This window comes from Myotis daubentonii, chromosome 1 (genome assembly GCF_963259705.1).
Source record: "Myotis daubentonii chromosome 1, mMyoDau2.1, whole genome shotgun sequence".
NCBI classification, from domain to species: Eukaryota; Metazoa; Chordata; class Mammalia; order Chiroptera; family Vespertilionidae; genus Myotis; species Myotis daubentonii.
The window spans coordinates 6,056-27,500 of record NC_081840.1 but is presented as its reverse complement, the minus strand read 5'-3'; the positions used below and the strand labels follow the sequence as shown (position 1 = coordinate 27,500).

The following is a 21,445-nucleotide window of genomic DNA, read 5'->3' as shown; positions in this document are numbered from 1 at the left end:
AGTGAACCCCGTCATCCAGAGCACCCCTTCTCCCCAAACTGGGCCCTGCCCCGTCACCCCTCCCCCGGCTGAGCCCCACCGTCCACCGGCTGTCTCCAGGGTGTGACTCCTCCAGGGACCCGCGCGGGTGGGTCACAGTGCCCGTCCCGTGTCTGGCTTGTTTCACTCAGCACGACGTCCTCACGGCCCCTCTGTGTTGTGGCAGATGTCCAATGTCTGTCCTTTTTTGTTTTTTAAAAAAAGTATATTTTTATTGATTTCAGAGAGGGAGAACCATGGATCGGCTGCCTCCTGCACGCCCCACACTGGGGATGGAGCCTGCAGCCCGGGCCTGTGCCCTGACCGGGAATCAAACTGTGGCCTCCTGGTTCATAGGTCCACGCCCAACCTCAGCCACGCCGGCCGAGCATCGTCCCCTTTTAAAGGCTGAGCGATGCCCGAGCCCAGGGGTCCTCAAACTCCGGCTCGCGGGCCACATGCAAACACAAGTATTGTATTTGTTCCCGTTTTGTTTTTTTACTTCACAATAAGATCTGTGCAGTGTGCATAGGAATTTGTTCATAGTTTTGTGTTTTTTTAAACTATAGTCCGGCCCTCCAACGGTCTGAGGGACGCTGAACTGGCCCCCTGTTTAAAAAGTTTGAGGACCCCTGCCCTAGCCAGCTTGGCTCAGTGAATAGAACATCGGCCTGCCAACCGAAGGGTCGCAGGTTCGGTTCCTGTCAAGGGCACGTACCCCAGTTGCAGGCTCCATCCCCGGCCTGGTTAGGGGGACAAGTCCTAAACCACCAGTCGATGTTTCTCTTCTCTCCCCTCCGCTCTCTAAAAATCAATGGAAACGTATCGTTGGATGAGGAATAACAAAAACTAAAAGAGGCTGAGCACCGTTCATTGTGTGGATGGACCAGTTTGCTGTTCACCCATGGCTTGTGCCCACGGGTGTGTCCACGTCTCTGCTGCTGTGACTGGTGCGTGGACTTCCCTTTCCAGTTTGGGGGTCCGGCTGTCTGGATCAAGAGCCAGGTGTGCGTGTGATGGGACCACTGTGGTCCCCAGAGGTGCTGGTGTGTGGTGGGGAGGGGCCAGGTGGTGGGCTGAGGTCTCAGGCTGGCACTGTCCACCTCTGAGGCTCCCACTCTTCCACGGCGTCGTGGCCGCTCAGCAATTTTTCCCAGCGCCCTCGGCCAAAACACACACCTAACAGCTGTTTACAGAGCCAACAACTTGAGTATTTAGGTCCTAATGACCTGGTAGCAGTTCAGAAAAAACCCCAAAACAAAGCAACAATAGCACATATTATTGGGAAAAAAACAACGAAACCCTTAATTCTCTGATAGCTGCACTTCCTTACTAACAGAGTGTCTGGCCCTGCACCCCTTCTCAACCTCAGTCAGCTAGGGTGCTGCCGCCCGAGTCACCCCAGCCTCGTCCACTTGTGCCACTGCAGCTGCTGTGACAGCAGCCTTGCAGTGCAACCCAGGATTGAAACGCAGAACTCAGTCCAGCCCTAGCCGGTGTGGCTCAGTGGATAGAGCGTCAGCCTACAGATGCAAGGGTACCAGGTTCGATTCCGGTCAAGGGCATGTACCTTGGTTGCGGGCACATCCCCAGAGGGGCGTGTGCAGGAGGCAGCTGATCGATGCTTCTCTCTCATCGATGTTTCTAACTATCTCTCTCCCTTCCTCTCTGTAAAAAATCAATAAAATATTTTTTAAAAAAAGAAAGAAAAGAAGTCAGTGCAATCATTCTCAAGGCTCCTAGCATGGCCAGCCCTGTGGTGTTTTCCTCGAGAATCCAAAATGCCTTAAAGTGCCTGAGAAGGCCCTATGGCACCCTGGGGTGCCGGGGTCCAGCCCCCGCGGTCCAGGGGTTCCCAAAGGTGTGGACGGCGTCGGCGAAGAATGAAGGACACGGAGACAGTGTTCAGATGACCAGCACAGTCAGGTTCTTCTCATGGCCCTGTTACCGCTGCATTTACACTACTTGATTCTAGAAGCACGCCTCTGTAGCTACAGCAGGGTGTGTTTTGGGTCCTCCTTTGACCTTCTACAGTTCCCTGTTTTCTTATGTGACCTTTGCTACCAATCTTATCTCTATCTAGCTCTGTTGATTTTAATCTTATCCACTGTCTATGCTTCTACATTCTATTCCAAAGGTTGGTCTCTGTGTTCCATTGTAAGGGCTGGTTTGTTATGTCTATTCCACGGTCACTATCTACTGCTCCACTGTGAAGCTACAAGGAAGAAACTGAGGGAGGTTTTCCTCTTCTGTGGCCCCAGTAAAGGTTATGTAGCTTAAGCGTGATTGTTCTTGGCTATGGCGACTACCTACCTGCCTGGCACTTAGTTGAAGTCTTTCTGCTCGCATAGCTCGCATTAGATTTTTAGATAAGGAGCTGCCTGCATTGTTTGCAGCGGTATTTCTTTAGCTGTTTGATGGTTGTCCTCTTAGCCTTGCTGGTGGTCTTCCCTGGGACTGCCCTGCGTCGGCGGGTTTTCAGGGCCATAGGCTTTGGCATTTTCTCTGGGGGCAGACCCCTGGGGATGTGGGCCTAGCAAGTCCCAAACTTATAACCAACAGTCTTAGTCTGAGTTCCTCATAAGTGGTATACGGTATTTCTGTAATGCTAGGGGGTTTCACTGATTTATTCCCTTCCCTAGCCCCGTTCATCCCTAACTCCAGGGAAACATCCCCACCTGGGGAAACAACCTTTCCCGGGGAGGTGGCCTGGTTAGAACACACAGCGCTAAGAAGGGGAGCAAACATATTAAGAACAGGATGCCATAGACGCCAGGTCCCTTGGAACATGTGCTGTGCAGAGTTTCTTCCCTGCAGCGACTGTGTCAAGCAGCAAGGATGGACCGGCTTCCGGCACTGGGGTGCCTTGGCACACACTTTGGGAACTGGGGCTCTCACTCCTGAAGTGTTTGTGTTTCCCGCTGAGCACTGTGAAAAAGCTCCGTCCTCCGAGCTGTGTGCACAGCCGGTCCCTGCCCTGCAGGCTCTTCTCTCGAGGCCCCGTGGGCGCAGGCGTGGGGTGTCCACGCAGGGGCAGACCCAGGGCACCTGCCAGCCCACCCCGGCCGCACCCCTCCCTCCGTGCTCTCCGGTCCACGGGCCGTGTCTCTGGTCCTCGCGCTGTGGGCTTCCTCCCTGCCAACGGCCTCCTCACACGCCGTGGTCACGTGTCGGGGACTGCGGTCTCCCTGACGCTGCTCTGCAGGCTCTGAGGAGTCGAGATACGGATCTCGTCGGTTTGCGCGTTATAAATGCCCCGTCGTCATCCGGTTACAAACCTGCTGTGGTTTCCCTTGTGGGGCAGAAATGTAGGCTTTGTTTTAATCGAGCTCGTCGCTATTTTGCATCTTGGTTTTCACAATTAACTTTTTCGTCCTTTTTGTTAATCCTCAGCTGAGGATATTTTTTCCTTTGATTTTTAGAGAGAGTAGGAGGGAGGGAGGAGAGGAGAGAGAGAGGGAGGGACATCCATGTCAGAGAGACTCATCGATTGGCTGCCTCCTGCACACGCCCCACCAGGGCCGGAGTACAGACCTACACCCTGCGTGCCCTCGATGGGGAATTGAACCCAAGACCCTTCGGCTCATGGGCCGATGCCCTGCCACCGGGCGCCCCGCCAGGGCAGGCCGCTTTCCTTAGGAGGCGCCTCCCTCTCCAGGTCACGGGCTCCTGCGTCCCCTTACCATCTGGCCTCCGTCCGCTGGAGGCACCGCTGTAGCTGGCGTCACGTGGAGTCGTGTTTCTCGGGACAGCGAGCCAGTTCCCGCCACCGCCTTTGGCCATTCCCTCCTGGGTGACCTGTCACTCAGACCCGCACTGCGCCCAGCGCCGTGGCCGCAGGCATCTGCCCCCCTCCTCTTCCCAAGACCGAATGGGGTCAGACTGAGACACTGCCCTCCACCGAGGGCCCTTTTCTTAATACGTCGTGAGCAGCTACTGAATTCCATTAGTGCTTTCTGCATCTGCTAATGCTTTCCCTTCACCCTGTTAATGTAAAGAATTGTGTTTAGCATATAAGCACGACCAATGGACACAAGACACTGGGGGATAAGGGAGGCCGGGGGAAGGTCAAGGGGGATAAAAAGGAGCCATATGTACTACTCTTTGTAATATTTTAAGCAATAAAGCAAAATTAAAAAAAATTTTTTTCACTCAAAAATAATTGCAGCCCTGGCCAGTATGCTAAATGGTTAGAGCACTGAAGGGTCGAGGGTTCAATTGCTGGTCAAGGGCATATACCTGGGGTGGGGGTTTGATTCCTGGCCTGGTCAGGGTGTGTGTGGGAGGGAACCAATCGATGTGTGTGTGTCTCTCTCTCTTTCCCTCCCTCCCACTCTTCTTTTTTTTTTTTTAAATATATTTTATTGATTTTTTACAGAGAGGAAGGGAGAGAGATAGAGAGTTAGAAACATCGATGAGAGAGAAACATGGATCAGCTGCCTCCTGCACATCTCCTACTGGGGATATGCCCGCAACCCAGGTACATGCCCTTGACCGGAATCGAACCTGGGACCTTTCAGTCCGCAAGCCAACGCTCTATCCACTGAGCCAAACCGGTTTCGGCCACTCTTTCTTTAAAAAAAATATTTTTATTGATTTCAGAGAGGAAGGGAGAGGGAGAGAAAGATAGAAACATCAGTGATGAGAGAGCATCATGGGTCGGCTGCCTCCGGCACGCCCCCTCCTGGGGATCGCGCAACACCCTTCAGCCCCACATTCTATCCACTGAGCCAAACCAGCCAGGGCTCCACTCTTTCTTAAAAAAAAAAAAAAAAATCAATGGAAAAAAATCTCGGGTGAGGATCAACAAAAAAATTAATGAAGATAATTATAATTGCAAATAACGCGGAGGAAGTTCCCACAGCTCCCACGTCCTCAGTGGACATTCACGTTGCATCCCCTCCCACCACTGGTGACATGTATGTGACATGCACACCGTGTGATACACACGCAGCAGGCGCCTGCTCATACGATTGGCACGGGCCCTCTCGCCCTCCGAGAACCAGCTGCAGACGGACTGCGCGGCACCCTCACCCCGGGGTGTCCCCAGGTCATGGCTTTCTCCTCAGCTCGGCCACCGGAGCCAGGAAATGACCACGCGGCCCGTCTGACCGCAGGCCCTGCAGCCCCCGCCCCGAGGACGGCCAGGCTCCCGGCCCAGCCCGGCCGTGTGCTCACTTGGTGCCCCTCCCCCCGGCCTCCTTCCATCTGGAAGGTTCCTCAGTCTTTTCTTCCTTTTTTTAAAAATTTATTTTATTTTAAAATATATTTTATTGATTTTTTTTTTTACAGAGAGGAAGGGAGAGGGATAGAGAGTTAGAAACATCGATGAGAGAGAAACATGGATCAGCTGCCTCCTGCACACTCCCCACTGGGGATGTTGCCTGCAACCCAGGTACATGCCCTTGACCGGAATCGAACCCGGGACCTTTCAGTCCACAGGCCGACGCTCTATCCACTGAGCCAAACCGGTCAGGGCCTTCCTTTTTTAAAAAATTAAACATGTTTATTGCCCTGACTGGTTTGGCTCAGTGGATGGAGCGTCGGCCTGTCGACTCAAGGGCCCTAGGTTCGATTCCGGTCACGGGCGCCAAGAACAAATAAATAAAAAGAATGCCTCCTTCTTACGGGCCACTGCCTGCGGAGCCTAGTGCGGCCAGGCCACCCTTAAAAAAAACAAAAACAAACAAACAAACAAACAAACAAAACATGTTTATTGATTTCAGAGAGGAAGGGAGAGGGAGAGAGAGAGAAACATCATGATGAGAGAGAATCATTGATTGGCTGCCTCCTGCACGCCCACTCCTGGGGATGGAGCCCGAAACCTGGGCATGTGCCCTTGACTAGAATTGAACCCAGGACCCTTCAGTCCACAGGCGGACGCTCTAGCCACTGAGCCACACCGGCGAGGGCTCTTCCCTTTTTTTTTTGGTTCATCCTCACCCGAGGATATTTTTCCCATTGGTTTTTTGGAGAGAGTGGAAGGTAGGGAGGGAGGAGGGGGAGAGAGAGGAACACTGCTCTGTGCCCCTGTGTTAAATGCCTTGTAGAAGTAGACTGCATTGTCTGCCGATGGACACTCTATGGATTTGGAATTACCGGAGTCAATCTCGCATTTGGGCTTAAATCTACCAACTTGCTCTGAACCCCGTGTCCCCATAACCCCCAACAGTTACTGGCTCACAGCGTCTTCATGGGTGTGGAGGTATCGCATCAGCAAAACCTGCGTTTTCCGAAGTCGACCATCTCCTCGCGTGCTGACCTGCCATCCTCTTCGGTGAAGTGTCTGTTCACAGAGTTTAGACTTTAAGAGCTTTTAAAATACTCGAGGCCCGGTGCAGGAAATTTGTGCACTGGGGGGGCGGGGGGGGGGGCGGGCGGGAATCCATCAGCCCGGCCTGTGCCCTCTCGCAGTCAAGGAGCCCTCGGGGATGTCCGACTGATGGCTTAGGCCAGTGGTTCTCAACCTTCTGGCCCTTTAAATACAGCTCCTCATGTTGTGACCCAACCATAACATTATTTTCGTTGCTACTTCATCACTGTCATGTTGCTATTGTTATGAATCGTCATGTAAATCTCTGATATGCAGGACGGTCTTTGGCGACCCCTGTGAAAGGGTCGTTTGACCGCCAAAGGGGTCGCGACCCACAGGTTGAGAACCGCTGGATTAGGCAGTCAGACATCCTTAGCGCTGCTGCGGAGGCTGGAGAGGCTCCCGCCACCACCCTTGCGTACGCCAGCCATGAGCCCGGCTTCTGGCTGAGTGGCGCTACCCGACCACCAGGGGGCAGCTCCTGCATTGAGCATCTGCCCCGTGGTGGTCAGTGTACGTCATAGCGACCGGTCGTTCTGCTGTTTGGTCAATTTGCATATTCGCCTTTTATTATATAGGAGCATTATATAGGATATTCTGTGCGTCTTGTGTCCAATGTGTGATCTGCATACACCGCCTCCCGCTCTGTGACTTGTCTTTCATTCTCTCACAGAGAAGTTTTCCATTATGTCTCCAGTGGATCAGTGGATCTTTATGGATGGTGCTTCTGGTGTCACGTCTAAACATATTTTTTGGCCTGGCCGGCGTAGCTCCGGGGTTGAGCATCGACCTATGAACCAGGAGGTCACGTTTCGATTCCCAGTGCTGGCACATGCCTGGGTTGTGGGTTCAGTCCCCAGTGCGGGGCGTGCGGGAGGCAGCCGATCAATGATTCTCTCTCATCATTGATGTTTCTATCTCTCTCTCCCTTCCTCTCTGAAATTAATAAAAATATATTTAAAAACCCAAACATTTTTTGCCTTGCCACAGGTCATGCAGCTTTTCTTTTATATTTTCTTCTAAAAGTTTTATAGTTTTACATTTATTTTTTAAAAATATTTTTATTGATTTTAGAGAGAGGAAGGGAGAGGGAGTGAAACATTGTTGAGAGAGAAACATAGATCGGCTGCCTCTTGTACGCCCCCTGCTGGCGATGGAGCCCACAAGCGGGGGATGGGTCTGGCAGTGCCCAGGACCACGCCCAACCAACTGAGCCACACTGGCCAGGGCTACAGTTTTACATTTGGATACATCATCCATGTTGCGTTAATATTTGTAAAAGATGTAAGGTTTAGGTTGGAGATAATTTTTTTGCACTTAGATGTTTAATTGGTGAAAATACTATTGTTTCCCTGTTGAATCACCTTTATTTTTTAAAAATATATTTTACTGATTTTTTACAGAGAGGAAGGGAGAGGGATAGAGAGTCAGAAACATCGATGAGAGAGAAACATCGATCAGCTGCCTCCTGCACACCCCCTACTGGGGATGTGTCCCTTGACCGGAATTGAACCTGGGACCCTTGAGTCCGCAGGCTGACGCTCTATCCACTGAGCCAAACCGGTTAGGGCTATTTAAAAAAAAATAAATTTCTATTGATTTCAGAGAGGAAGGGAGAGGGAGAGAGAGAAACATCAGTGATGAGAGAGAACCATTGACCAGCTGCCTCCTGTAAACTCCACACTGAGGATCGAGCCTGCAACCTGGGCCTGTGCCGTGGACTGGGAATCGAACCTGTGACTTCCTGGTTCATAGGGTGACGCACTGGCCGGGCTACGTTAGTTAAAGTTAATTGGTGGACCAGAAGGGGAGTTCCTCCACCTGGAAGGAATCTGCCCCACTCTGCAGCTCCCGGCATGCTGGGCGGAGCCGGACTCCACGCCTCCCCCCAAGACCCGCTCAAGGCAGGGCCTCACTCCCTCCACTCCCACTGGGCCCTGCACCGAGGGCCCAGCCAGGGCGATCAGCAGGAGCCAGACCTGCAAGGCACCAGGAAGAAACGAAACACCTCTATTCGCAGGGCCGGGATCCTGTGTAGAGGCCACGGCGCGGGATCCCGCACCCCAGTGCTAGGAGGGGTCAGCGAGCTCAGTAAGGCTGCAGGATACAAGAGCCACAGAGACCCCGAGACCCAGAGAACGCTCCCATGTATAGCGGCATCGAGAATGAAATACTCAGGAATACACGCAAGAGCAGGAGGCGCCGCCCGCCCGCCGGCCCAGCGCTGACCCGTGAACCGGGTCTCCGTTCCATTCCCGGCCAGGGCACAGGCCTGGGTTGCGCCCGGTCCCGTGGGGGCCGTGCAGGAGGCAGCTGATCAGAGACCCTCTCTTGTCATTGATGTTTCTCTCTCTCCCTCTCCCTTCCTCTCTGAAACCAATAAAAATACATTTAAAAAATTCTTCCTTTACGGGGAACCGCGCTATTCAAGAGTCAGCAGTCTTTCCAAAGCAGGCCCCGCGCGCGGGGGCGGGGAGGGGGGGGCGGGCGGGGGCGTGTCTGTTTGGGGCCACAGTGTACCCACAACAGACCCCTCCCTCGAACACACATCGGATGCACCTCAGAAAGGGTCACGGAGCTCAGTGCGTAACCCAATGGGGGGGTCACCGAGCGCCCCCTGCAGAGGCTCAGCGGCCAGCCCTCGGCGGGGTCAGCTCCGCGAGCGGAACGGGCTCCCACGGGCCTGCTGACGCGGGCGAGGGGGGCACCGTGTGGGCGGTCGGGGCTGGGGCTGCCGCGGGATTTCAAGACGCCCCCTCCGGCCGTGTCAGGGCTGCGGGTGAGGCGGGTTCCGGGCCTGCGCGTGGACCGGGGGTGTCCGGCTCCCCAGTGCCGCCCGCGCTGCCGCTGCGCAGTGCTGTCGCCGTGGCAACGGCGCCGGACCCCATCCCCGCGGGCGGCCGGGCTCGTGGGGCGCGGGGCGGGGCCTCGGGCGGGGTCGGGGCCGCAGCGGAGCGGACCGCGGAGGAGGCGGCCTGGTCCCGGCGGAGGCTCGTGGCCCGCGGGGCGCAGCATCGGACCGGGGGCGGGTAGGTGCGGGCGGGCCGGCGGCTGCGTCCGTGGAGCGGGGCGGGAGCCGGGCCGGGCGCTCGCACTGGCGGCGGCGGGGGCGGTGGGGCGCGGGCGCGCGGAGGCCTGGGCGCAGCAGCGAGGCGCAGCCCCGCCTCGGACCTCGGTCTGGTGGGGGCGGTCGGGGCGCAGCCCTGGTTCCCCCCTCGTGGGCACGGAGGCTGGTGCCGGGGAGCAGAGCGCGGGGCTGGCGGGCGAGAGACCCGGGGCCGGCTGTGAGTTCGGGGCGGAGGGCGTGTGGGACCCGGCGACGCGGCAGCCGGGGCGGGAGGGCGGGGGCCGGGCCAGCGGCGGGGGGTTCAGGCCCTTCTGGGCTGTGCGCGCAGGGACCAGGCCGGCTCCGAGCGCTCGCCTGGGGATGGGGTCCCGCTCGGGTGCGGAGGGACCGGGGGAGTGGATGCGGGAAGGGGTTAGCGGTGCGGGAGCGGGGGGGGGGGGGGCGGGGGGCGGGGTGCCGCTCTGGCTCGTTGGCCCCACTGAGCGGAGGGGGGGATGCCCAGGCCGCCGCCGCAGCCAGAGGGGGTCCTGGTGTGTGTGGGGGGCTCCCTGGGCCAAGCGTGTCCGCCCAGCGGGGGGAGCAGAGGGGGTGTGTCTGGGTGGGGAGCAGGGGCGCATGACGGCGGGGAGGCAGCGGCACCCTCTATTGCAGGTGTGAGCTGAGTGCTGGGGTCCCTGGGGGGTCCCCCCATCAGTGAGGGCCGCGTGGTCATCGGAGCAGGCCCAGCATTGCTCCCCAGGCACGGGTGGCATCACACTTTATGTCCCTGTCCAGACACGACAGTGAACAGCGCCCTGGGCCGGGCGCCGTGGAGGGGAGGGGGCGAGGGTCGCGGCGGGAAGTGAGTCTGCGAGTGACTCTGGGTGCGTGAGGGCGCGCGGGCCTCCGTGTCCCCCGGGAGTGAGCCGGCCCAGGGCTGTGACCCTCCGCCCGGTGTGGGACCCTGACCAGCGCAGCCACAGCAACTGGTGCCAGGGGTGCGGGAGGCCCCGGGCTGCGGACCCCAACCTGAGTCTTGCGTGAAGGTGCAGGGGAGGGGGTGCAGGGGCCGCTCCACAGTGCGCAGGCCGCGGGGTGTGCTGGGCAGGGGCAGGGGCAGGGGCTGCGGCCAGGACGCCCGCCTCCAAGGCTGTGCAGCCGTGTGGGAGCAGCGCAGAGAACGGGCCTCATGCCCGTGGAGGGTGGGCCCCGGGGAGACCAGTCGGCCGGGCAGGGCGGATGCAAGGCCGGGCAGGGAGGCTTGGAGAGGCTTGCGGGATGGAACCCTCTGTACTTGGACGCCTCTCAGTCCCGGGTCAGAATCCCGGCTCTCAGGATGGCCTCCCCATTCCCCAAGGGCGCAGGCCCGCCCGGCGCGGCGCGGGGAGAGAGGACGCCCGGGTCCCCGCGGGAACCGGCTCAGGCGTGGGGCCTAGGCCGCCAGGGCCGGAGGGATGGCGGCGTGGGCTCGGCAGGGATGAACCACCGGGCCCCGGGGACGCGTGCGCGCGCGGCGCGGAGAAGCCACTTCCGTTCCGTTCCTTGGCCGGCGGAGGCGGGAAGGAGAGCGCGGGTCTCCGGTGGGGCTGCAGCGCCCCCTGGAGGCCGTGCGGCCGACTCCGGGGCCGGGACGCGCCTGGGCGCGCGCGCGAGCCACCGAGGGCGCGGGAGGGGCGGGGGGAGGCCGCTCCGCCGCGCTCTGACCTTTCCTCTCTGGTCTCCCCAGGTTCCGAGCTCGCGGGCCGGGAGCCGTGGCGCCCTCGGGGCGGCTGGACGGGCCCCGCGGCGCCATGTCCGCGGGCTGAGCGCCGCCGCTGCCGGGCCTCGCCCCGCCTTTCGCGGGGGCCGCGCGCCCCCAGGCCGGGGTCCGGGCGGCCCACCATGGTGCTGCCGCCCCCGGACCGGCGGCACGTGTGCCTGACCACGCTGGTGATCGTGGGCAGCATGGCGGTCATGGACGCCTACCTGGTGCAGCAGAACCAGGGCCCGCGCAAGATCGGCGTGTGCATCATCGTGCTGGTGGGCGACGTGTGCTTCCTGCTGGTGCTGCGCTACGTGGCCGTGTGGGTGGGCGCCGAGGTGCGCACGGCCAAGCGCGGCTACGCCATGATCCTCTGGTTCCTGTACATCTTCGTGCTGGAGATCAAGCTCTACTTCATCTTCCAGAACTACAAGGCGGCGCGGCGCGGCGCGGGGGACCCGGTGGCGCGCAAGGCCCTGACGCTACTGCTGTCGGTGTGCGTGCCCGGCCTCTTCCTGCTGCTCGTGGCGCTCGACCGCATGGAGTACGTGCGCACCTTCCGCAAGCGCGAGGACCTGCGCGGCCGCCTCTTCTGGGTGGCGCTGGACCTGCTGGACCTGCTGGACATGCAGGCCGGCCTGTGGGAGCCGCCGCGCACCGGGCTGCCGCTGTGGGCCGAGGGCCTGACCTTCTTCTACTGCTACATGCTGCTGCTCGTGCTGCCCTGCGTGGCGCTCAGCGAGGTCAGCATGCAGGGCGAGCACATCGCGCCGCAGAAGATGATGCTCTACCCCGTGCTCAGCCTCGTCACCGTCAACGTGGTGGCCGTGCTGGCGCGCGCCGCCAGCCTGGCGCTGTCCCGGGACAGCCGCGTCTCGGCCATCTTCGTCGGCAAGAACGTGGTGGCGCTGGCCACCAAGGCCTGCACCTTCCTGGAGTACCGCCGCCAGGTGCGCGACTTCCCGCCGCCCGCGCTCGCCCTGGAGCTGCAGCCGCCGCCGCCCTCGCAGCGCCGCGCCTCGGGGCCGCTCCCCCCGCCGCTACACGGCCCGCCCGGCCGCCCCCGCGCGCCCTCGCCCACGCGCGACGCTCTGGACACGTGACAGGGCCTGCCCGCCCGCACCCCCCCCCCCACACCCGCGGGGGCGGCGCGGAGACCTTGGCTGGTGGGGTGTGCGGTGTGCATGGAAGGGGTGGGGCGGGCTCCCCACGGGCCGGTGCTGGGAGCGCCCGGCCTGCAGCTGCTTCTTCCTCTCAGGGACCCTCGGACCCCGGACCTCAGCCCCGTCCCGCTCAGGAGCCCGCCCCAGAGCAGCGGGTGTGCGGAGGGGAAGGCCGTCCCCTGCCTGCGGGCGCCTGGGAGGGAAGGGAAGACAGAGGGGGAGGGAGGTCTGGTCCCTGGGGTCCCTCCTGGGGGCCTGTGGCTCAGAGTTGGGGCCAAGAGGCCTCTGTCATTTTAAAGACTCATGTTTACAGTTTTGTACCCAAAGTCTCACTGCTGCCTGTTTGCGTCCTGGGGAGGGGGGTGGGGTGTGTGTGAGAGAGTGATGCTGGGGGGGAGGGGGGCTCCTGGGGGGGTGGGGGCGGGCAGAGAGCCCTCTCCAATCTCAACTGTCCCCATCCCCAGGGGCACCCTAACGCCAACCCAGACCCACCCCCAGGGTCCCGAGCCCATGTCCCTGCCCCGCCTCTCAGGCCCAGAGGGTCTCCAAGCCCCTGATTCTGCTGAGGTGCCCGAGGGCCCCCCAGTTGGGCCCTTGCAGCCTGAGGCCAGGAGCCTGGAGCCCCGCCTCACCTCACCCCGCCTGGCACTGGCGCAGACTCCCTGGTGCCCGCAGCGGCCCTGGCCCAGGCAGCCTGGTGCCCGGAGGGGCAGGGAGGACAGGGCACTGATGTCCACTTGCAGAGCTTACCTGGCCTCCGCCAGGGCCCCTGCATGGTGGTGTGACCTGGGCACCTGTCAGACCCAGGGGGTCCAGTGGCCTCTGGGGGCTGCCGCCCTGGCTGGGGTGCCTGCAGGGTGCCCAAGGGGTTACACATGTCAGAGGGCCTGGAGCAGAGTGGAGCCGGGGCAGGTCCCCATGGCAAGGCCCAGGCCCCTGACCCCTGACCCCTGAGGGTCTGTACCAACCACTCTCAGAGGCTGGGCTGGGGCACGGAGGGGGTCCCTGGAGCCTTTCCTCCAGCAGCGGTTCAGGTGTGGCTGGAAGGTCACAGGGAGCCCGTGGGCAGGTGGCAGCGTCACCCCTGCATCTCCCCTCCTTCCCCACTGCCACCGGGGTTTGGCCTCTGGGAGTCACCTGCTCTTTTTTTTTAATTGATATGTTTGTATTGATTTCAGAGAGGAAGGGAGAGGGAGAGAGCGAGCGAATCATTGATTGGCTGCCTCCTGCACGCCCCACACTGGGCATGGAGCCTGCAACCCTGGCCTGTGCCCTGACAGGGACTCGAACCCTGACCTCCTGGTTCATAGGCTGCTGCTTAACCGCTGAGCCACGCTGGCCGGGCGTGGGAATGTCTATTCCTCAGCCAGCTGGCCTCTGGGATCACTTTCCGCTGTGCAGGGACGAGGCCATGGCTGCACCCGTCCCGGGCCTGGCCCTTCGACACCTCCAGGCAGCAGCTCGGGCAGCAGAGCCCAAGTGGGGAGCAGGCCGACCGCCTCCTTGGTGTGCAGAGCCTGGAGCAAGTGGCCTGGGGGAGTGCGGGGCGGGGGCGAGCCGTGGGGTCAGTGGGAGCCGCTTGGGAAGACGGGCAGGTTCGGAGAGCGTGAGGGGCTGCCCCGGGAGCGGGACAGTGTGTGGTGAGGTCTCAGGAGGGTGAGGCCTGGGGAGGACCAGGGCGAGGCCTGCAGGGCCAGCTCCTGTTGCTCTGAGTGTCCGGGCCAAGCCAGCGCCCCCCCCCCCCGCCCCCCGATAGGCCGGAGCTGGTTTGCCCTGGGGAGCCCCATAGGGACAGGGAGGGGCCGTGACCTCAGCCTCGGAGCGGGGGGTCAGGAGGGTCTGCCCTGATCTCCCGGCTGCCTCTTTCGGGGTCCCACCTGGTGCGATGTTTCCCTGGGAGCAGCCTCGCTGCCCTGGGTCGGGGGCAGCTTTGGGGACACTGGGGGGGGTCCAGCCCTTCCTGAGGCTCCCTGTTGCCCTGTCAGGTGGGAGCTGGTGTCCCCCAGCTCGGCTCCCTCCCAAGATAGAGAAGGCGGGGCTCACCGACCCCGGGGCACCCCAGTCCACCTGGCTGGCCCTCCGTGCTGGTCACTCCCTCCCTGGCCGCCCTGGTCTCTCACCCAGGACCGTGGCCCTGCTCTGTCCTGACTGGTTTAATGGCCCAAGTGCCCTCCGACTGTGTCTCTGAGGCCCAGGGGAGGCCCAGGGGAGGCCCAGGTGAGGCTGCAGGTGAGGCTGCAGGTGAGGCCCATGTGAGGCCCAGGTGAGGCCCAGGCGAGGCCCCACGGTTCCCATGAGCTGGAGCTGTGGCCCTGCAGGGCCGGGACCGGGGCCTTTGTTGGTTGTGGCCAGAAGCGCTTGCCCTTTGCATCTGCCTTGGGAAGAGGCCTGCCCTCCCTGGCTTCCATGGTGGCCGGTGGGGGTCAGACACCAGAGCGCTGGCCACTGTCGTCCCCTTTCTCCTCAGCTCCCTGGTCCCAGTGGAGGTCAGCTGCCCGCCCTCCCCGGCCCTGATGCTGCACCCAGGCAGAGACCGCCCGTCCCCGGCCCTGTGGGAGGGCCTGTCCGGGAGCCAGACTGAGCGGAGGGCCCGGACGAAGGACCAGGACTGTCAGGTGCTGGGAGGGACACCCCACTGGGAATGACACCCTGCTGGGAGGGACACCCTGCTGGGAATGACACCCCGCTGGGAGGGACACCCCGCTGGGAATGACACCCCACTGGGAGGGACACCCGGGGGTGTCGGGGCTGAACCAGGCATGGTGGGCGCTGGGCCGCGGGTGGCGTGGGCAGGGGTGGGGTTTGGGCTCTGAGAGCAGGGTCCCCGCCCGTCCTGTTCTAAGTGGGCGGTGGTGCGACAGGGTCGGAGCTGAGTGAGGTCACTGTGGGGACACCGGGCAGCCCGGCGAGAGCATGGAAGGAAGTTGGGTGTCAAGCAGCAGGGAGGTGGGCTGTGGGACCTGAGGATTCCTGGGTGTGGAGGGAGGTCAGGGGGGAGGCGAGGTCAGGGAGGAGGGAGGGGCGTGTGGCCGGGAGGTGGTGTGTGGCCGGGAGGTGGCGCGGGGCCGGGAGGTGGCGTGTGGCCGGGAGGTGGCGTGTGGCCGGCAGGTGGCATGTGGCTGGGAGGTGGCGTGTGCCTGGCAGGTGGTGTGTGCCCTGCAGTGCCCCCAGGCGAGGGCAGATCCACCTCCTCACAGGCCTCACAGACAAGAGGCGCCGGAGGACAGAACCCAGACGTGGTAACAGCTGTCTGGGCAGCCATCCCTGCCAACACCCCAGAGGGGGATGGTCCTACGGGAGAGGCAGTCCCACTTCTGGGCGCGTGGGAGCTGGCCCCGCCCAGGCCTCAGGTGCCTCACCCGTCACTGTCACCAGGGAGTCGGGCATCGCCTGGGAGTCGGGCATCGCCAGCCCCGTGCTCAGGGTTCCTGCCAGCCGCCGAGCTCAGAGTTCGCCTCTCCGTGGTGGGGTCAGACTGGGCCGCGAGGACAGACGTTGGGGCTGCCTCAGTTTCCCCTCTAAGCTGGGGACTGTGGGGATTACATGAGGTGCCCAGGGGACAGGCCGAGGACAGAGCCCGGTGTGGGAAGGGCAGGTCCGCATTGGCTGCTGTGGTCGGAGTCCTCGGAGAGAGCGCCAACATCCGCCACGGCCGTGCTGTGGGCTCCCTGCAGGCCACGCCTTCCCTCCGTCAGGAGATTGAAGCGACTGGACCGCGTGTGAGCTGCACACGGAGCAGGCGTGCTGGCCGGGCCCTTCACTGAACGGCCCGCGTGGTTTCACCGGGGAGCTGCACCGCCTCACAGCCTCTTGGCCACGCGGGGGCGCTCAGGGACTCGACTCCTTTTTTATTTTTTAAAATATATTCTTATTGATCTCAGAGAGGAAGGGAGAGGGAGAGAGAAACATCAGTGATGAGAGGGGATCATGGATCACCTGCCTCCTGCCCGCCCCCCACTGGGCATCGAGCCCGCAACCCAGGCAGGTGCCCTGATGGGGACTCGAACCCTGACCTCCTGGTTCATAGGTGGACCCTCGGCACGGAGCCCCGCCGCGGGCTCTATTCATTCTTTATAGCCTCAGGTGAACAGGGAGGGGTCACGGGGGCGGGGGGGGGCGGGTTGATGTGGGGGCGCACAGTGCTGGGAACTCACCAGTGTCTCTAACCTGTGGTGCCTCAGCCGGGCCGCCGGGGGTGGTGCTGGCGCTGGAGACCCGTGCGGGGCTGGCAGACCTCCGCGAGGCTGCAGCCGGGCCGTGGCTGCCCGCACAGGCCGCACCTTCCCGCCCTGGGGACACGCCTGTGGCTCTGTAGTGGGAGACGGGGTCACGGGTGGGCTTCGCGGGCGCAGGCAGAGCGGGTGGGAGGGGCGGTCGGAGGGGGGACAGGTTCTGGCCGATGGGACCCCCCACGACGCTCACCTGCCGGGAGCCCCGCTGGCCCGGGTGCGGCCGGCAGAACATGCAACGCCGCGGGGCGGCCACAAGGGGGCTCCCGGACCCCACGCTTGCGGCTGCCGGCACCGCGGGCACCCCGCCTACCTGGAAGCCGCACCGGGTCTTGCGGGCCGAGGGGGAAGACAGGGGGAGCCTCCCGCCCAGTGTCCCTGATGTGATCTCCTGCAGCGTCACTGGGGTCCCTGTGCCCCATCCGCGGGCCGGGAGGGATGTGTCGCCGCCTGGAAGCTGCCGTTCCCCAGGTCTCCTCGCCTTTCAGCCCGTGTCCTGTCCATCCCGTCCCAGGGCCTCCCGGGACGCGGGCGCCGTCCGGTCCGCACCCAGGCGCCTGGTGTGGGAGGACGTGGCCGCTCCCAGGGCCCGGCAGGTGTTCCGCGGGGTTTGCACACGGCTGGTGTGGCCACGTGGTCCGTGTGGACGGTCACCGTGACGCTGGCCGTGGTCCCTGGCCGAGGTGTGCGGTCGGTCCTGCACCGGGACCGGAGCCCCCCCTTACCGGCACACTGTGGCCTGGAGGGGCGCACCCCGCAGCCCACCCCTGGGTGGGGACTGCTCCTCCGAGCGGGCGGGCTTCTGCCTCAAGGACGTGGCTTCTCTCAGGGAGACTGGGCTCCTCCCCATGTACAGGCACATACACGCGTGTACACATCCACTCCTCGTGGGGAGAGTGCAGGGAGGGTGGGGAGGAGAGCGAGAGGGAGACACATCCACTGGCTGCCCCCTGCCCCCCCGCTGGCGCCTGCGATGAACCTGCAGCTCAGAACCCGGCCCCGTTGGTTCGAGGCGGAGGCTCTGACCATCAGACGCCGGCCAGGCCCAGGTGCAGTTTATTTAGTGACTGACGTGCGGACATCTGCTTTGATTTAGTTTTGCGGCTCCGGCCCGGGAGCTCATGAGTTGGGTCGGGTCTGGGGAGGACCTGTGACCAGTAAGTCTTCCCCTCCCTCTGCCCTTCGCCCTCTGCCCCCACCTGCCCCACCTGCCCAGCCAGAGGTCTGGGAAGAGCCTCCTGCTGACCACGGGCTGCGATGCTGCTGACGGCCACACGGGGGCAGCAGAGCCCTGCGAGTGCTGGTGCTGGTGTGCAGCTCAGAGCTGCTGTGCTGGGCCTGGGGGCCAGGAGTGGGCCAGAGGGGACATCAGCTGGGCGGCCAGCCCAGGTCACCTGACCCCGTCCCCTCCAGGCTGCAGGCTGAGCTCACCACAATAGCACGGCCATGGGGCTGAGCTGGCTGTGCCCCGGGTGAGCGTCCACCCTCAGGGCAGTGTTTGGAGACCTGGGGGGCACTGGGCCCTGGACACTGAGATGGGTGCTTGGGACACAGCTCGGGGACCTCACTCCTGGTCCCCTGTCCCGTCCTGGGCACCTCCACGGTGGGGACCCAGTGGGGCAGGAGGCGGGTGCCTGGTGCCTGCCAGGGAGACAGCCTGGGCCCGGGGCCTCTCGGGACTCCAGGGGCAGGTCAGCTGGAGGCGGCCAGGAGGGTCCCGGTCCCAGGCGACAGGGGGACTCACAGTCCAGGTGGCAGGGTCTATGGGACCCCCCGGGGGGCGCTTCCCAGGCGCTCGCCCCTGCACGCGGTGTGGGTTTGCTGCTCCCAGGGGCCCCGTTGGAGGTGAGCACGTTGCCGTCAGCTTTGGAGCAAAGGTGGTGCGTCATCGCCTTCAGAAATGGAAAGGCTGCTGCCCCCCCGCAGGTTCTGCCCCCAGAGGAGGCCCTCAGAGCTTCCGGGACCTGCAGCTGAGGTCCGGGACGCACGCTGGCTCCAGCCACCCCTGGCCCTCGGGGCACGGACGGGTCACTCGGAGGTGCCAGACGGACTCCAAGGCCCCCACCCGCGGTCTCTCCAGCAGGGAGTCCAGCCTGTCACAGGCGGGTCCTGGGGCGGGTCTGGAGCCTGTGCCATAGCGCAGAACGGCCGCCAGGGGGAGCACGAGCCTGCTCTCTGGTCGCTGGGGATGGGATGGGTTTGAGGGGGCTGTGACCATGGGGAGGACCTGCCAGTGAGACCTGAGCCCACGGAGCCCCAGACTGGCCCGCCCTTGCCTGCCGGTGCCCGGCCACCTGCCCTTCAGTCCGGATCGTTCCCAACCCTGTTCTCATCCAAAATGCCAGGAGCTGCAGTGTGTATGGGTGTGTGTGTGCGAGTGTGTGTGTGTGTGTGTGTGTGTGTGTGTGTGTGTGTGTGTGTGAAGAGCTGAAGGGTGTCCCCCAAATCCATAGACTGAAATCCTAACCCAGGACGCCGCCCGCAGCTGTATATGGAGACGGGCCGTAAAGAGGTGATGGAGGTGAAATGGGGCACCTCATGGGCCCCAGTCCCCAGGGAGTCGGGACCTGAGGAAGAGGCGGCGAGGACACAGAGCAGAGGGACAGTCACGCGGGGACGCGGGAGGGGATGGTCGCCTCCGCCCAGGGCGGCCTCGGGGGAACCAGCCCGGCCCGACTGCGGGCTCCGGTTCCAGCCGCCTGGGGGCCCCTGGGCCGGTCTCATCGCTCGTCTCCACCGTGAAACTCTTTCCCGAAGGTCCTCTCCCGCCTGCGGGGCCGTGCGTGCCCGTCGCGCTTCCCGCTGCCACTGGGCTCTTTAGTCACAGCACTGACCCCACCTGGAGCCCACACCCCAGGTTCCAACCACCGCCCTAACCCCCCGAGCGCCTCCTGGCACTGGCTCTTTTTTAAAAAGTATTTTTATTGGTTTCAGAAAGAAGGAGAGAGGGGAGAGAAATACACAACCATCCACGATGAGAGAGAGTCACGGATCCGCTGCCCCCTGCGCCCCCGCTGGCGCCTGCGATGAACCTGCAGCTCAGAACCCGGCCCCGTTGGTTCGAGGCGGAGGCTCTGACCATCAGACGCCGGCCAGGCCCAGGTGCCGTTTATTTAGTGACGGACGCGCGGACATCTGCGTTGACTTAGTTTTGCGGCTCCGGCCCGGGAGCTCATGAGTTGGGTCGGGCCGGGGAGGACCTGTGACCAGGTAAGTGCACGTGGGCCTGGCTTTCCGCCAGGTGAGCGCCCCCAGCGCGTGCGGGGCCTGGTCTGTCTCCGCGAAGCCCCCCATCCGCCGCCCCCAGCCCCCCGCCCCCGCCCCCGCGGTGCTTGCTCCTCTGGGTGTCCGGGCTCCGGAGGGGCATCGGGCGGGGTGCGCGGTGACAGGCAGGTCCCCTTGAGCTCAGAGGCCGCCTGGTCGGGAGCAGGTGCGGCGCGCACAGCGGCCACCAGGGGGCGCCCCAGCTGCGGTGTCGCTGGTCACGGAGCGATGGGTGCAGACTCCAGGGACTGGCCCCACACCCGGTGCTGACACACGTGCTCCGAGGGCCCCCCCAGGAATGGCTGCCCGCCAGGACCTGCTGAAAGGGAGCCTGGGAGAGGATGCGGGGTGGATCCCGATGTCCCTCTGGGCCAGGGGGGCGGGCTTTGGGGAGTGTCCCCCAAACTGCAGTGATAAACACAGCACCCCACCTGACCGGTGAGCAGGTGGCCCCTCAGGCCTCCCACCTCAGGCCGGACTGGGCCCGGAGCGTCAGGACAGCAGACACGCCTTGTGCCCGCAGCCGCTGACCCTCTGTAAGGACCCAGAGGCCACTGCCCTGAGAAGGTGGGGGCGACGCCCGAACCCAGAACTGCCCACTGACGGGGCCCAGCCCTGGGCCAAGGCTGAACCAGACACACCACCAGGTGGTGCTGTCCATGTCTGCCCCTCCCTCTGCCCCTCTCTCTGCCCCCACCTGCCTCACCTGCCCGAGTCTCCTGCTGACCACAGGCTGTGATGCTGCTGACGGCCACACGGGGACAGCAGAGCCCTGCGAGTGCTGGTGCTGGTGTGCAGCTCAGAGCTGCTGTGCTGGGCCTGGGGGCCAGGAGTGGGCCAGAGGGACGCCTATGGGGAGGTCAGCCCTAGGTCACCCGAGCCCTGTCCCAGGTCACCTGACCCCTGTCCCAGGTCACCGGACCCCAGAACTGCCACTGACAGCCCAGCCCCAGTCTAAGGACCACCCCCCCAGGTGGTGCTGTCCATGTCATATGCCCCACCCCTGCCCTCTGCTCCCACCTTCCCCAGCTGAGAAGAGCCACCTGCTGACCACGGGCTGCGATGCTGCTGACGGCCACACGGGGGCAGCAGAGCCCTGCGAGTGCTGGTGCTGGTGTGCAGCTCAGAGCTGCTGTGCTGGGCCTGGGGGCCAGGAGTGGGCCAGAGGGGACATCAGCTGGGCGGCCAGCCCAGGTCACCTGACCCCGTCCCCGCCAGGCTGCAGGCTGAGCTCACCACAATAGCACGGCCATGGGGCTGAGCTGGCTGTGCCCCGGGTGAGCGTCCACCCTCAGGGCAGTGTTTGGAGACCTGGGGGCACTGGGCCCTGGACACTGAGATGGGTGCTTGGGACACAGCTCGGGGACCACACTCCTGGTCCCCTGTCCCGTCCTGGGCACCTCCACGGTGGGGACCCAGTGGGGCAGGAGGCGGGTGCCTGGTGCCTGCCAGGGAGACAGCCTGGGCCCGGGGCCTCTCGGGACTCCAGGGGCAGGTCAGCTGGAGGCGGCCAGGAGGGTCCCGGTCCCAGGCGACAGGGGGACTCACAGTCCAGGTGGCAGGGTCTATGGGACCCCCCGGGGGGCGCTTCCCAGGCGCTCGCCCCTGCACGCGGTGTGGGTTTGCTGCTCCCAGGGGCCCCGTTGGAGGTGAGCACGTTGCCGTCAGCTT

At 63.3% G+C, this 21,445-nt stretch overlaps 1 protein-coding gene and 1 long non-coding RNA gene across 3 annotated transcripts; one reads left to right on the top strand and one right to left on the bottom strand.

The window, feature by feature from the left end:
• Positions 1-5,502: 5,502 nt before the first annotated feature.
• Positions 5,503-11,421, bottom strand: LOC132228297 (uncharacterized). Its single transcript, XR_009451320.1, has 2 exons — positions 11,343-11,421; positions 5,503-6,304 (listed from the first exon to the last, which is right to left on the bottom strand). It is a non-coding gene; the product is annotated as an uncharacterized LOC132228297 (long non-coding RNA).
• TMEM121 (transmembrane protein 121) lies at positions 9,064-12,581 on the top strand. 2 transcript variants are annotated; one of them, XM_059684464.1, is made up of 2 exons: positions 9,064-9,360; positions 11,104-12,581. In XM_059684464.1, the coding sequence occupies exon 2, from the start codon at positions 11,259-11,261 to the stop codon at positions 12,219-12,221; it is 963 nt and encodes a 320-aa protein (XP_059540447.1). In that variant the 5' UTR covers positions 9,064-9,360; positions 11,104-11,258; the 3' UTR covers positions 12,222-12,581. The 2 variants fall into 2 exon arrangements, with proteins under 2 accessions (XP_059540447.1, XP_059540439.1); XM_059684456.1 differs by lacking the exon at positions 9,064-9,360 and adding an exon at positions 9,481-9,615.
• The last annotated feature ends 8,864 nt before the right edge of the window (positions 12,582-21,445 follow it).